The 14,720-nt window shown below is 39.1% G+C and overlaps 1 protein-coding gene across 9 annotated transcripts in view; it reads left to right on the top strand.

The window, feature by feature from the left end:
• RYR2 (ryanodine receptor 2) overlaps window positions 1-14,720 on the top strand; it is a 757,942-nt gene that overhangs the window by 480,976 nt on the left and 262,246 nt on the right. For all 9 annotated transcript variants that reach the window (XM_023240368.2, XM_023240367.2, XM_023240360.2 and 6 more), the window contains 2 exons: window positions 2,024-2,232; window positions 4,343-4,517. In XM_023240368.2, the coding sequence (XP_023096136.2) occupies window positions 2,024-2,232; window positions 4,343-4,517 (384 nt within the window). The remainder of the gene's footprint in view (window positions 1-2,023; window positions 2,233-4,342; window positions 4,518-14,720) is intronic.

Genomic DNA, 14,720 nt, shown 5'->3' with positions numbered 1-14,720 from the left:
TGATTTTTTCCCTCAAAAAGTAGTTTGCTGTCCTGTCTTTCAAAAACCATTGTTACTAAGTAACAGACATGAGAATTTTTTATCTTTCACCATAGAGATGTTTCTCTCTCATTCAGGCTCCTGTCCACCCCCAACTTGAATGCATTAGAAGCAAACATTTTCCTCTTCAGAGGATTTTGTACGTGCAGTGTCCTCCATATGTTATTTTAAATGTCTGACTTTTAAACTCTATTAATGCATTTATTCTTCAGTAAGATGTTTGAATGTAGTACATGACGTGTGTGTGCACGTGTGTGTGTGCACATGTGAGGTACATACGTGAGCACTCGTGTAAGGTGGCATTTCGAATTTGAGGCTCTCGCTGCTGGAGACAAGACCCTTGCTTGGAGCCAACAAAGTCATTAGGTATATGCGTATGGGTGTGTTTGTGGGGAAAAGATGAAACAACAAAGCATTGCTCATTCAGAAACTTAAAAAGCTTTTGAAAGCTTTGCAATAGATACAGTTCACCTCTATGTCCTGCAATCGATGGAAATATCTTAGTCCATTGTCTCTTTAGGCCAGTCTCATCTTCAGTAGACGGTCTAGCTGTGTGTTTACTGGTGCCCTTTAAAGCTTATGTGGATCATGTTTATGGTTGTTGTTTGTTCCTATCAAATCCATGGCTAAGCTGGTATTAAACTTCTGTTATTTACGATGTCTTTCCTGACTCTTAAGAGGACAACAGATGAGCACCTGGGTGGCTCAGTCCATTAAGTGTCTGACTTTGGCTCAGGTCATGGTCTCAGGGTTCATGGGTTTGAGCCCTGTGTCAAGCTCTGTGATGACAGATCAGAGCCTGGAGCCTGCTTCAGATTCTGTGTCTCCCTTTCTCTCTCTCTCTCTCTCTCCAAAATAAGTAAATACATAAACATTAAAAAAAAAAAAACAGATGAGAACAAATACTTAAGCAGTACCTACTGACTCTGCCAGCTACTGGAGGCAGGGTGGAAAGAACACAGGCTGCAGCATTAGGCGGCTCCGGAATTCTGCCATTTGTCACTTGTGTGACTTTGGTCAACGTCACTTAAATGTCGTCTTCCATCTAACCCAGGTCTTAGCTGAGCTGATGGTTTATCCTTTGACTTATCAGTTCAGTGGACCCTTGTCTCCATGCCCCATTGATTTCCTAGGGACTTATGTTTTCATGGCTGTCCTGTACTCCTGGCATTTTCAATCTATGTGTATCTTATTTTTACACACACACACACACACACACACACATATATATAGATATAGATATAGATATAGATATAGATATAGATATAGATGTATCTAGATATATATATGAAGTATATATATGTATATATTTGCATCACTGATCCTGATGTTGGACTTGACCCTTTTGTTTTCCCCTCAAAACTTAAACACAGCATTTGTATGTGTAGCACATTATGATGAAAATGTGAGATACTGGAAGAGTTTTGTCCTTAACCATCTTTCCTGGGAAATCTGTCAATGGTTACCCTTCTGTGCCATTTATCTCTTTACCTTGCGGCTTTCTCTCTGTCTTCCTCACCTCCTGGCAGCTTCTTCCTTCTCTCACATCCACAAGTGTCTACTCATTTCTTGCGCACAGCGGTTCAGATCTCTTTTATTGGCTTCTTTCCGGCCATGTCGTCAAGTTCATCTCAGATTCTGTTGGCAAACCACCAAGAGGCTGGTAGGTGTTTTTCCTGCAGAAAGATAATTCCCTGCTGAACAGGGCCTGAGGGAGGAAGCATCACCCACCTTGCAGTGTAACTGAGGTTTGATAACCCATCTCTCCATTGGAAGCCCCTTGTCTTTTCCCCTTCTCGAAGTTGGTTCCTTGTGACAGTGGCCGATCGTATGTATAAAAACACTTCATACAATGTGAACCAGAGTAAGAGAGATGGTATTATTACCAACTTCACGGTAAGTTTAGTTACTGATGTTGTGTGGTGTCCTGTCTCCTCTTGCAATGTCCTATCCAGTGGTCACCGGAATCTCTTTCCATTCACAGCTGCCCGAGCCGAAGTGTGTAGCGGCACCGGGGAGAGGTTCCGAATCTTCCGCGCAGAGAAAACCTATGCCGTCAAGGCAGGAAGGTGGTATTTTGAATTTGAGGCTGTCACTGCTGGAGACATGAGAGTCGGATGGAGCAGGCCAGGTTGTCAACCTGACCAAGAGCTGGGCTCAGACGAACGTGCCTTTGCTTTTGATGGCTTCAAGGTGAGCAGACATTGCTGAGCACCAGACACCGAAATTTGTAGGCTCCGGGTATTGTAGGCTGCTGTGTCCCAGGCATCTACATACTCTGTGTGTGTGTGTGTGTGTGTGTGTGTGTGTGTGTGTGTGTGTGTGTGTCTGTGACAGAGAGAGAGAGAGAGAGAGAGAGAGAGAGAGAGATTTCTGCTGCCATTCCTTTGGGTAGGGCAGTAAAATCAGGACTTTCTGGAGCACCCACTTAGGAGAAATAGTTCCCAAGAAAATTTTGTCCTTGTAATCTCAAAACATTTCCCCCACAGGGAAATTCAAGAAGTATCACATTGCTACCCAAAAAATGAATCATCCTTATCTACCAGAAGTGTTAAAAGGCATATGCTAATTAAAAGTACATATACTTTGGAGCGCCTGGGTGGCTCAGTGGGATAAGCTTCTGACTCTAGATTTCAGCTCAGGTTGTCATCTCACAGTTCATGAGCTCCAGCCCCGTATCAGGCTCCGTGCTAATGGCTGGAGCCTGCTTGGGATTCTCTCTCTCCCTGTCTCTGCCCCTGCTTGCACTCGCTCTCCCTCTCTCCCCAAGATAAATAAACATTAAAAAAAAACTATTAAAAATGCATACACTTTGACTTAGCAATTCCATAGAAGAAATTTATCAATGATAGGTAAACACATTTAATAGCCACAAGAATGCTGGAGACTGTTGTTTATAATGACAAAAAGTTTTCATTTTCAGCATTATTAGTAATATTTCTTAAGATGGATGGAAGCTGGTCAGGTGCTTATTTTATTATTTACTTACACATTATATAAATGTTTAAAGATTATTTTATGTACATAAATTATTTAAAACTAAAAAAATAATATGTATATGAACCTAGCCACAATAGAATGATAGTCATTTTTTGATTGATAAAATTATAGAAATTTTAGTCTTTTCTATTCTGTGATTTTCTTCCATGAATTTACATTCCTTTCATATGAAGGGGAAAAGTTATTTTTAATTAAAAGGAAAGTTAGAGTAAATAAGCAATCATGAGGAGATTTGACATTTGAGTACTGAGGTAGGCATGAGTGGGATAGCATTTCTAGGATAGAAATTAATAATGTGTCTTCCAGGGGACAACAGACCCACTTTGTTGTGAAACACCACGTTTCCTGAACCTGTTTTTTATTTCAGATAGAAAATCTAACACTTATTGAAAGCTAACACTTTCTGAAATAAAATTTTTAAAAGTAGAGTGTATTATACTTGAAAATAATCATATCATTACTTTACATTGGTGACTATACCCCCTTATATATCAGTTTGCAATGAAGGCGATGATTGAGGGGAAAATGAGACTTATCTGACAAAATAATTGATGTAACTAATTTTGATCCCATAAATCATTGGAATGTACTTATAGATTCATAAGTCACATTTATCAAAAATGTGTTTGAATTGTATTTATAATGTGAAATTTGGCCTCTGTATACAAAACATTGTTGGCACATTTAATTTTTGGTGTATTATTTCAGTAAACATCCTAAGAATATTTTTAGGTTTGATTTGGAGCTTTTTAAGTTTTAGTCTATCTTGAAATGCTTCAAGATGTCTGTTTTGTTAAAGTATCCATGCCATTGGTTCCAAGGAATGGAATTTTATTTTGAAGTAGACGAAAACTAGAATGTCATTTTCAGTGATAAATTCTCAGCTTTATTCTCTACTCATAATTCTTTGCATTTTGGAGGAATGGAGAAAAACAACCCAAATCCTGAGAAGCATTCATTTTAGTGAGAAAAAATAACCTCTAAAGACACAGAGGTTTGTTTGTTTGTTTTAAATAGAAAGTGTGTCGGGTTTGATTTTTAAAGTCATAGTTCCTCAAAGTAATGACATAGCATTTGGGTTGTTCTTCAAGATTCCATAGCATACAGTGTTAACCAAAGGGACGTAGAATTCCCAGGCACCTCCACATCGTTTAGGGTGTGTGACCCGCTGGTGCGTGGGGTGGCACTGAGCCCTTCCTCCTGCTGTGTTACTAGAAGGAGCTGCTGTGAGTCATACCAGTAGTGGTGGGTGGGTGCTGTTCTCTCGGCTTTGTCTGTGACAAGAGACTCTTCTGTCCCTTAGGCCCAGCGGTGGCACCAGGGCAACGAACACTATGGGCGCTCTTGGCAAGCGGGCGATGTTGTGGGATGCATGGTGGACATGACGGAGCACACCATGATGTTCACACTGAATGGCGAAATCCTTCTGGATGACTCGGGCTCCGAACTGGCGTTCAAGGACTTCGATGTTGGTGATGGTAAGTGGCCTTCGGGTTGGCAGCACAGCGAAGCCGATTGTTCTAACGTTTCATAAGCAGCCATCTTCGACGGTGAGTGAGCAGATGAGTTGCAGCTGTAAATTGCCAGGGTGCCATATGGCTTATTTGATCAGACACCCTTGAAATTACTTTAGCAGAAACACTACCTCTCCTGCTTAGCTAGGATTTCAATAAGGCAGAAATGGCTTTTATGCATGTGAATCAGAAAATGAATGGCAGGCAAAAGGATAGTTTTCCACAAACGTTAAATTTTCATTTAGAACTTCCCTGTTTAATCAGCTGCTTATAGCTTCTTTCTGTTCATTCATTTCACAAAAGTGTAACGAGGACCTGCCACATGTCAGTCCCTCCGCTGGATGCTGAGATGACAAAGATTAATAAAACGCTGTCCTATTTTTCTGTAGATTACAGTATACCAGGGAAGTCAATACTGGAATAATTTCTGTTCAGTGGGGAAGCTCTAAATTGAAGAAACGCAGAATGTTCCATGGAAGCACAGTGCAGGGCTTTGAGGTGACCTTGAGCAAGGTTGTGAAGGAAAAGTGAAAGCCCTTTGGAAATAAATGAAAAATTCATTCTTCAGAGCTGCCCTTCCAGGAAGTTGGCCACTGGCCGCATGGGGTTATTTGAATTCACGTTAATTTAAATGAAATAAAGTTACAATTGAGTTTCCCAGAGGCATTTGCTCCATTTCAAGTACTCAGTGCCCCCCTGTGGCTAACTGGTGCCTCTCCTGAACAGCTTAGACTTAGAGCCTTTACATCATCACAGAAAGTTCTTTTGGATAGTGTTGCTCTAGAGCGTGTAAGCAAGACAGTACTTAACAAAATACTATACAAATATCTCATTTTAAAATAAGCAAACACATTTTTCTTTCAAAATGGCTTTGGGATACAACTTATTATTTGAATATATATATATATATATATATATATATATATATATAAAATCCATAAAATCCATATATATATATATATATATAAAATCCATGACTATATATATATATATATATATATATATATATATATAGTCATGGATTTTAAGAGATATACCTCAGTCGGTATTTTTAGTATTTATAAACTGGTCCCTGATCCTCAAAAGTTATCCAGTTCATTCCTTGATTTAAACTCTATATTCATTCATTCAACAAGCTTTCAATTAAAAAAAAATTTTTTTAATGTTTATTTATTTTTGAAAGAGAGAGAGACACACACAGAGTGTGACAGGGGAAGAGGCAGAGAAAGAGGGAGACACAGAATCCAAAGCAGGCTCCGGGCTCTGAGCTGTCAGCACAGAGCCTGATGCTGGGCTCAAACTCATGAACCGTGAGATTATGACCTGAGCCGAAGTCAGATGCTTAACCGAATGACCCACCCAGGTGCCCCTTAGATTTTTTTTAATGTTTAGTTATTTTTTGTGGGGGGAGAGGCAGAGGGAGAGGCAGAGAGAGAGAGAGAGACACAGAATCCAAAGCAGGCTTCAGGCTCCAGGCTCTGAGCTGTCAGCACAGAGCCCAACGCGGGGCTCAAACCCATGAACTGCAAGATCGTGACCTGAGCCGAAGTTTGACGCTTAACTGACGGCCACCCAGACACCCCATCATTCAACAAGCCTTGATCAGGCACGTCCATCATTTCTCAAACACAGATTTGTAAAAGTAAGAGGAATCTTATTATTTTATAACTTAATTTCTGTTTTGCACACGTGTATCTCTGGGTGGAGAAACTGGTACTCTACCGACCCATCACCCATATCCCTTTCTCTGGGATTATGTTTGACTGCTAATGTATCTGGGGGCCAGGTGGGAGAGGGGCTTCTTCTGTGTTCTGTGTCTGTACTGGCCAGTACCATGGGTATGACCTGAGATTTTATTGTTTAATTGGTTGTTATTTAATAATTGTTGCATACTGTGCCTTCCTTCATTGGAAGTAAATGCCTGTTTGAGTTCTTTTGTTAAATTTATGCCACGTAAATCTATGTGTAATGTTAGAATTATAAACCATGTGGAATGCTCATCCATACTGTTTAAGCATGTAACAAATGTTCATGCCACAGCACCGTTGCAAAGACCAATCACCATCGTGGTGATGAACTGGACTGAGTGAGTCTGGCTGGCACAGTCATGTAAACAGCATTTTTGATTTTACACCTCATAGCATTTCAAATTTTTTTATATGACTTGAACCCTATACTGGTATGTCTGCTGTAGAGTTAATACAACATTCTGATGGATTATCTGGAAATATTATGGTGCATATTGTTGGGCTTTTGTTGGAGGTGTTGGGGAGGTATCTTTTGGTCTCTAAGGCATGTTGTAAGTTTCATGTAGCCATGATCATTAACGATTAACATTAACAATTAGCAAGTGGTCATAATTCTAGACTTCCATAAAATGGAGTTTTATGCCTATGACTTTAAAATACTTTTTAGAGTGGAATTTTCCATTTCTCTCTCAATTATCTTTACATAGCTTACTAAAAAAAAATAGGAAATTCGATGGGTATGCTCTGGGTATAACTATAACGGGAGACCCTGAGATGGGCTCCTTAATTGACCCACCACGACTAAGAGATAGCCCTTGAGACAACTAGGGTTCAAAAGAGCAAGTTTGAAAAGCCATTTATTTAGTTCAACAGATTTTTTAGCACAGGAATATGTTGTAGTTGCTAAAGCACTACGGAGGCCATCCTTCGATCCTGTCTACTCAGAAGGATAGAGGAGGGGAACTCTAACGTGTGCAGGGCATCCCCAAGCATTCCTCTTCATCGGGCATCATTAGAAGTATATAGAATTCTCCCTGTGTGTATGCAGTTAACCCATCAGGAGTCATTTTTATCACAAACCGTGTTGTGTATAGTGTGAATGTTGATATTCACGCTTTTACACACAGAGTTCTGGTAGCCAGACACCTGCCCCTTTGCAAGAACCTGAAAGGAGTTTTGACTAATCCAGTCCATCTTTGTAAAGCTGGAGATTATTATCCCATATCAACTTTAGGACTCAAGCTTTTTTTTTTTTTTGAGGAATCATTTTTTATATGGAGTTCATATACTTCCTCTTGATATACTTCCTCAAGAGCCTAGTGGAGGTGATTCTTACCATGTTAGGTAGGGGACAAGAACAGGGCTAGTAGAAATTTGAAATATATGTATTTATATTATCTATATATTTATAATTTAGATTTATGATTTATAATTAATATATATTATATTATACAATGTATAATACATTACATGTATATATAATTTATATAGCACATAATATATTTATAATTTATATTTATGTTATATATTACAAATACATATAATTTATATTATTTGTATATTATTAATACGTATTTTTTCATTTATCTTACCACATAGTTCTTTTGATTGCCTTAATAATCACTATATATGTATCTAAGCTCACTGTCTCTGTACCAATAAGGAGGAATTAGGATAATGGTAAAACCTGCCAAAACAAGCATGGCACAGATACAAAGACAGGTTGTAAGAAGAATGTAAACCTAAAACACTTACAACATCTTTCCGCACTTTAGCAGCCGTGGTACCTTCCTGCACTAAGAAGTCTGTTGTCATAAATGGTTTTCCAACTTGTGATATGGCAAGAAATGAAATTGGAAATGATGAGAATGAGAATAAAGGGAACAACAAATCTATCATTATTTGCCCATAATATGATTATTTGTCAGACAGTAATAGGAATCATTTAGCAAGGTAGCTAAATTTCCATGCTAGATGCAAATGTGAAACTGAATTAAAAAGAAGATACCATTTACAGTAACATCAGGTATTTTCAGTAACTAATTTTCACTCTAACCTAAGGTGTACAATACCTTTACAGAGAAAAATCACTGAGCTTTATTGAGAGATTAACTGTATTAAGAGATTTATCATGTATAGTCAGCTGATCTTTGACAAGGATACCAAGACTACATAATGGGGAAAGGTTAGCATCTTTAATAACAAGTGCTGGGAAAACTGGATATTTACATGTAAAAAATAAAATTGGGTCCTTCATCCAGTTCTGGACCATACACAAAATGTTCTTGTGGCTATACACAGAATGATATTGGACCATACACAAAATCAACTCAAAATGGACTAAAGACTTAACTCTAGGACCTGAAACTGTAAAATTCCAAGGAGAAACATATGGGAATAGCTATTTGGCAGTGACCTTGGCAATGATTTTTTTGGATATGATACCAAAAGCAGTAAAAAAAAAAATGGATAAATGGAGTTATATCAAATTAAAAACCTTTTGCACAAGAAAGGATGCCATCAACACAATGAAAAGGCAACTTATGCAATGGGAAAAACATATTTTCAAGCTGTATATCTGATAAAGGGTAATTTTTTAAATTTATAAGAAGCACCTGGAACTCATTGGCAAAAACAACAACAAATGACCCTTTTCAAAAATGGACAAAGGAACATAATAGGTATTTCTCCAAAGAAGACATACAAATGGCCCTCACTTATATGAAAAGGTGCTCAACATCACTAATCACCATGGAAATGCAAATCAAAACCAGAGTGAGATATCACTTCATACCTATGAGCAAAAAAACTAAAGATAGCAAATGTTGGTGAGGGTGTGGAGAAAAGGAAACCGTCATGCACTGTTGGTGAGAAGGTCAACTGGTACAGTCACTATAGAAAACTATATGGAGATTCTTCAAAAAATTAAAAATAGAACCGTGTCATCCAGCAATCTTCCTTCTGGGTATTTATCCAAAGGAATTGAAATTAGGATCTCAAAGAGATCTCTGCAATCCCACATTCATTGAAGGATTATTCACAATAGGCAAGGTAAGGAAACAACCTAAGTGTTGACAGATAAATGAAGAAAATGTGAAATGTACATAGAATGGAGTATTATTCAGCCTTAAAAAAAAGATGTAAATTCTGCCATTTGTGACAACATGGATAGCTGGAGGACATTATACTAAGTGAAATAAGCCAGATACAGAAGGACAGATCCTAAGTACTACATGATACCATTTACATGATGAATCCAAAATAGTCAAACTCCTAGAAACAGAGAGTGGAATGGTGGCTGCCAGGGGCTAGGGAAAGGGAGAAATGGGGAAGTGTTAGCCAAAGGATGGAGACTTCCAGTTATACAAGATGAGTAAGTCCTAGAGAGCTTCTTCCTTTAGTTAATATAGGTCTGAATTATATGCCTAAAACTTTGCAAAGAAGGTAGATCTTATGTTAAATGTTCTTACCTCACACCACACACGTGCGCGTGCATGCACACACACACACACACGCACATTGATGATGATGATAAAAATAAGAGAGCAGGAGGAAGCTTTTGGAGATAACTGATATGTCTGTGGCATAGATTGTGATGATTTCATGGATGTATACTTATCTCAAAACTCATCAAATTGTGTACATTAAGTATGTATAGCCTTTGATATGTCAATCATACCTTAGTAAAGTAGTTTTAAAAAGAGATTTATTACTGAATAAATGAGAGCTGTATTATGTTCATGGAGGAAACAACAGCCTTAAGATATTAATTCTTCAAAATTGATGTATGGATTCAATCCAAACATCATGCTTCATTCATCAAAGTCTCAACAGGTTTTTCACGGAGCTTGACATGATGTTTCCCAAATGTATATAAAAGAATAAAGGGCTCCAGTATCTAGATCATCATGATAAAGAAGAGCAAGGATAGGGTATATGTCCTACTATATTTATTTTAAAGGATAAAATAAATACAGATTTATTTTGAAGCTATCATCATTGAGACAGAGTAGTATTAGTGCAGGGATAAGCAAGTTAATCAGTAGAGTATAATAGAGATGACAGGACACGAGCACATGTATGGAACCTTCTATTTTTATTTTATTTTATTTTATTTTATTTTATTTTATTTTATTTTATTTTATTTTATTTTATTATTTTATTTTAACATTTATTTTTGAGACAGAGAGAGAGCACGAGCAGGGGAGGGGCAGCAAAAGAGGGAGACACAGAATCTGAAGTAGATTCCAGGCTCCGAGCTGTCAGCACAGAGTCCATCGTGGGGCTCGATCTCGCAGATCGCAAGGTCATGACCTGAGCCGAAGTTGGATGCTCAACCGACTGAGCCACCCAGGCACCCAAACTTTGTATGGAGCCTTCTAATGTGATGGGTGGAATGTCACAACGGTGGGGAAAGGAAGATTGTGAAAAAGGGGATCTGGATGGAAAAGATGAGATCAGAGAATTTCCTCACACCGTATGTGTGACAGCCAGCCCCAAATGGATTGAGGTCTTAAATGCCAAAAGGAAAACTTTGCACTCCTAGTAGGAAATATAGACAAATCTTCTAGACTATGGGGATAGGAAACCTTTCCTTTAGAGTAGAACAAACAAATATAAATAAAAACCAGTGACTATAAATGACTGGTAAATCTGTACAAATTTAAGAACTTTCATTAAAAGAACAATAAGAAAACCTTAAAGAAAGTGGAAACACAATTTATTAGTGGGGTAGAGAGACTCAAATGCAATGTAAACAGCTGAAAAAAATGTTAGTATTAAGAGAACATGAAGAACTGAAATCTGTTAAAAAAAAAAAAAAGGATGAAAAGCCATGAGTTGACATCTCATAGAGGAAATTCAGGTGGACAATAAACATTTGAGGAAATGTTTGTTATTATTAATGATCAGGGAACTGCAACCCCATAATTAGATGCTATTTTATGTCTGTTTTCTCTTGACAGTACACATTGGTGCCCTTGCTGAAAAAAAAAAAGTTTGACAGAATCACTGCAAGTTGAGTATTTACATACCCATGACCCAGAAATTCTATTCCAGTTGTCCCAGTGACATTTATACATGTCTACAGCAGGGAACATGAACAAGAATGTGCATAGGAACACTGCTCACAGTAGCCAAAGCCAGGGACCCATCAGGTGCACACCTGTAGGAGAGTGGATGAGTAACCTGGGAAACTGTAGTAATAGATGACAAGAGGAACATTTCAAGGAACGAAGTAAGTCATGAAAGAGAACTATGGCAGGCAAAGACAGTGCCCCGCAAAGACGTCCATGTTCTACTCCCTAAAACCTCTCAATAGATTACCTTGCCTGGAAAAAGGGATTTTACAGAAGTGATTAAGGTAAGAATCTTAAGATTGGAGGATTATCCTCGATTATCTGGGTGGCTGCAATGTAATCACTTGAAGGTCTTTTGAAGAGGGAGGCAGAAGTTGGGGGTGGGCAGGAAAGAGAGAAAGAGTGAAGAGATTTGAAGATCTTGGCTCTGAAGAAGGAGTAAAGAGCCAGGCATCAGGGGCAGTAGGAAGCCTCTAGAAGCTAGAAAGGGCAGGGAACAGATTCTCCCCCAGAGTCCGGAGTCCCCAGAACAAACACAAGCCCTGTGGACAGTTTGTAGCCCAGTTAAAATCCACTTTGGACTTCTGGTCTTCAGAAATATAAGCTAATACTTAATTGGTTTCATTTTAAGCCACTAAATTTGTCGTGTTTTGTTACAAAAGCAATCGGAAATGAGTACAAGAATAATATAGCATGTTACCATTTTTTGTAAAAGTTTTAAGCAACCAAAACTTTCCAAGTCTATTTTAAAAGTACATATAAAGAAAATAACAGAGTGCTAATTTTAGGATTTAAGGCGATGATGGTTTCCTCAGGTGGAGGGAGGCAGGGAGATGGGAACATCAGCATGATATGGTTGATGTAGGCTATTGTTAAGGCTTTAGTTTCTCCATTGGGCGGTGGGTTAGCAGACACTTGTTACAGTATTTTTTTTTTAATTTTTTTTTCAACGTTTATTTATTTTTTGGGGGACAGAGAGAGACAGAGCATGAACGGGGGAGGGGCAGAGAGAGAGGGAGACACAGAATCGGAAACAGGCTCCGGGCTCTGAGCCATCAGCCCAGAGCCCGACATGGGGCTCGAACTCACGGACGGCGAGATCGTGACCTGGCTGAAGTCGGACGCTTAAAACCGACTGCGCCACCCAGGCGCCCCTACAGTATTTTTTTTAATGTTTATTTATTTTTGAGAGAGAGACACACACAGAGCACGAGCTGCGGAGGTGCAGAGAGAGACAGAGACACAGAATCTGAAGCAGGCTCCAGGCTCTGAGCTGTCAGCCCAGGGCCCGACGCAGAGCTTGAACCCATGAATCACGAGATCACGACCTGAGCCAAAGTCAGACTCTTAACCGACTAAGCCACCCACTCACCCCACTTAATTACAGTATTTTAAAAAGTCCAACTAAAGAAGCAAAAGCAGGTCATGACAAGAGTGCGTCAAGAACAACAGTTTGTAATTGATCCACCTTCCACTTCTGTGCACTTGAGATTCTTAAAGAAATACGAGATTCATGAGCATGTCCATAGAGCTTTGGGGAATGACCTAGTAGAGGGAGAAATTGATGGTAAAAGTCTGAGAGACAATATTAACTGAAATGAAGTTCCTGATAAGGTGAAGAGGGGTGTGATCTCCAGCACAAGAAATCAGGAAGAATCTTTCCTTTTACAGCAGAGAAACTATGGGTATGAGTATAAGGAATAGTAATGGCCTGTGTCTGAAGAGTGTGGTGCCTGTGTTTATGGGGGGGGGGGCCCTCTGGGCAAAATGAATGGCTTCGTATTTCCCACAGCCCCAACTTCTGTTCTCTGTTTTCTCCGTCGTCTTCAGCTTTCTCATATTTGATCGCCTTGTGTCCCACATGTTACCTTGGTCCCTCTTGTTGCTTCCTTCCCTGGAATCCTGTCTCGGGGAGAGGTCTCCCTGTCCACATTCCAACATAACAACTACACAAGAGAATTCTTTTGAAAAGATTTCTGAATTCTAATGGTGCACCAGCCCTTTTGGGGAGGTGCATTTCATTGCAATCTCTTCTCCCAGTCTGCAGTTATGATGAGGTAGTGGGAATGGTCTTCAACGGCCATGTTCTTTCCCCTTCAGTGTTTCCTATCCTTAGGGTCAATCTGAGGCCACCTCAGGGAGGGAAGAGCCCTTCATCGAATACCTGTAGCCGCTCCAGGCCTCAGGGAGAAAGGACCTTTTCCTTGGTAAGCTTTTGGATTGGGTTTATCTCTTTTTGGTGTCAGCAGAATGCAAAATCTCAAAGGCTGAGATCTGTTTATTAGCCTAGAGAAAAGAAGCCAGGAAGACTACTAACCAATGGCTTTTTCTCTAGGTCTCTGGAGGGACTGAAGGAAATCTTGTGGTTCACACATTATCTAACCAAGTGCCCCAATTAAAAAAAACCAGAATCTTAGTCCCAAGTACCAGCTCCTCACAAATTGTACTTTTATTTTGCTCTTTGCCGTCTTCCCTGCCTTATGAGGATATTTTATTACTTAAAGCACACTCATAGGGCAAATTTCCATAGGTCAAAAACTAATCATCACTAATTTCAATAGGAAAAATAAGGGTGCATCCCCGAGCCTCCCAATTAAAGCTTGTTTAGACTAAAGAAATACCAGATCCCCCTAAAATTATGTCAGTATTGAACATGGTTATGCTCTAACTTAAAAGACATTCCCTCCTTTATTCGTTCTTTGATTTGGTTGTTTATGGCTCTCAGTCTTTCTCTTAACTCTCAAGTAGTATAAACTTCAGATTCCCTCACAAAATATAAATGTAAAGAAAAATGTAAATGTAAGAAAAGCAAAATAAGGGACACCTGGGTGGCTCAGGTGGTTAAGGATCTGACTCTTGATTTCTGCTCAGGTCATGATCTCATGGTTCCTGAGTTGGAGCCCTGCATCAGGCCCTGCACTGGCAGTGGGGAGCCTGCTTGGGATCCTCTCTCTCCCTCTCTCTCTTTAAAAATAAATAAACTTTAAAAAAAAAAGGAAAGAAAAACAAAATAGTGACAGTAAAGCAAAAAAGAAAATAGAAAGACAAAGGAACGTTGGTGAAAACATGGGAATAGTATGACATTTACCTGGCACATTGAGGTGTCACAGGGACGATGGTGCACAGAATTTTCTGGAATACATAATGTGTGTCCCACACTTCTTTCAAGAATGCATGCAGTATGAGCCAGTTCTACTATGAAGATGAATGCACATCTTCTGCTGGGGCTTGCTATCTCCCGAAGTGTGTGAAAAATCAGTTTTGCTTCCTTATAAAAAAAGAAGAAAAAATGCCTTGTGAGAGTATTAAATGAAACTCCTCCTAGAAGTCAGATTCTTCTA

The sequence above is a fragment of the Felis catus genome, chromosome D2 (assembly GCF_018350175.1).
Source record: "Felis catus isolate Fca126 chromosome D2, F.catus_Fca126_mat1.0, whole genome shotgun sequence".
Classification (NCBI taxonomy): Eukaryota; Metazoa; Chordata; class Mammalia; order Carnivora; family Felidae; genus Felis; species Felis catus.
This window is presented reverse-complemented; position numbering and strand designations above follow the sequence as displayed.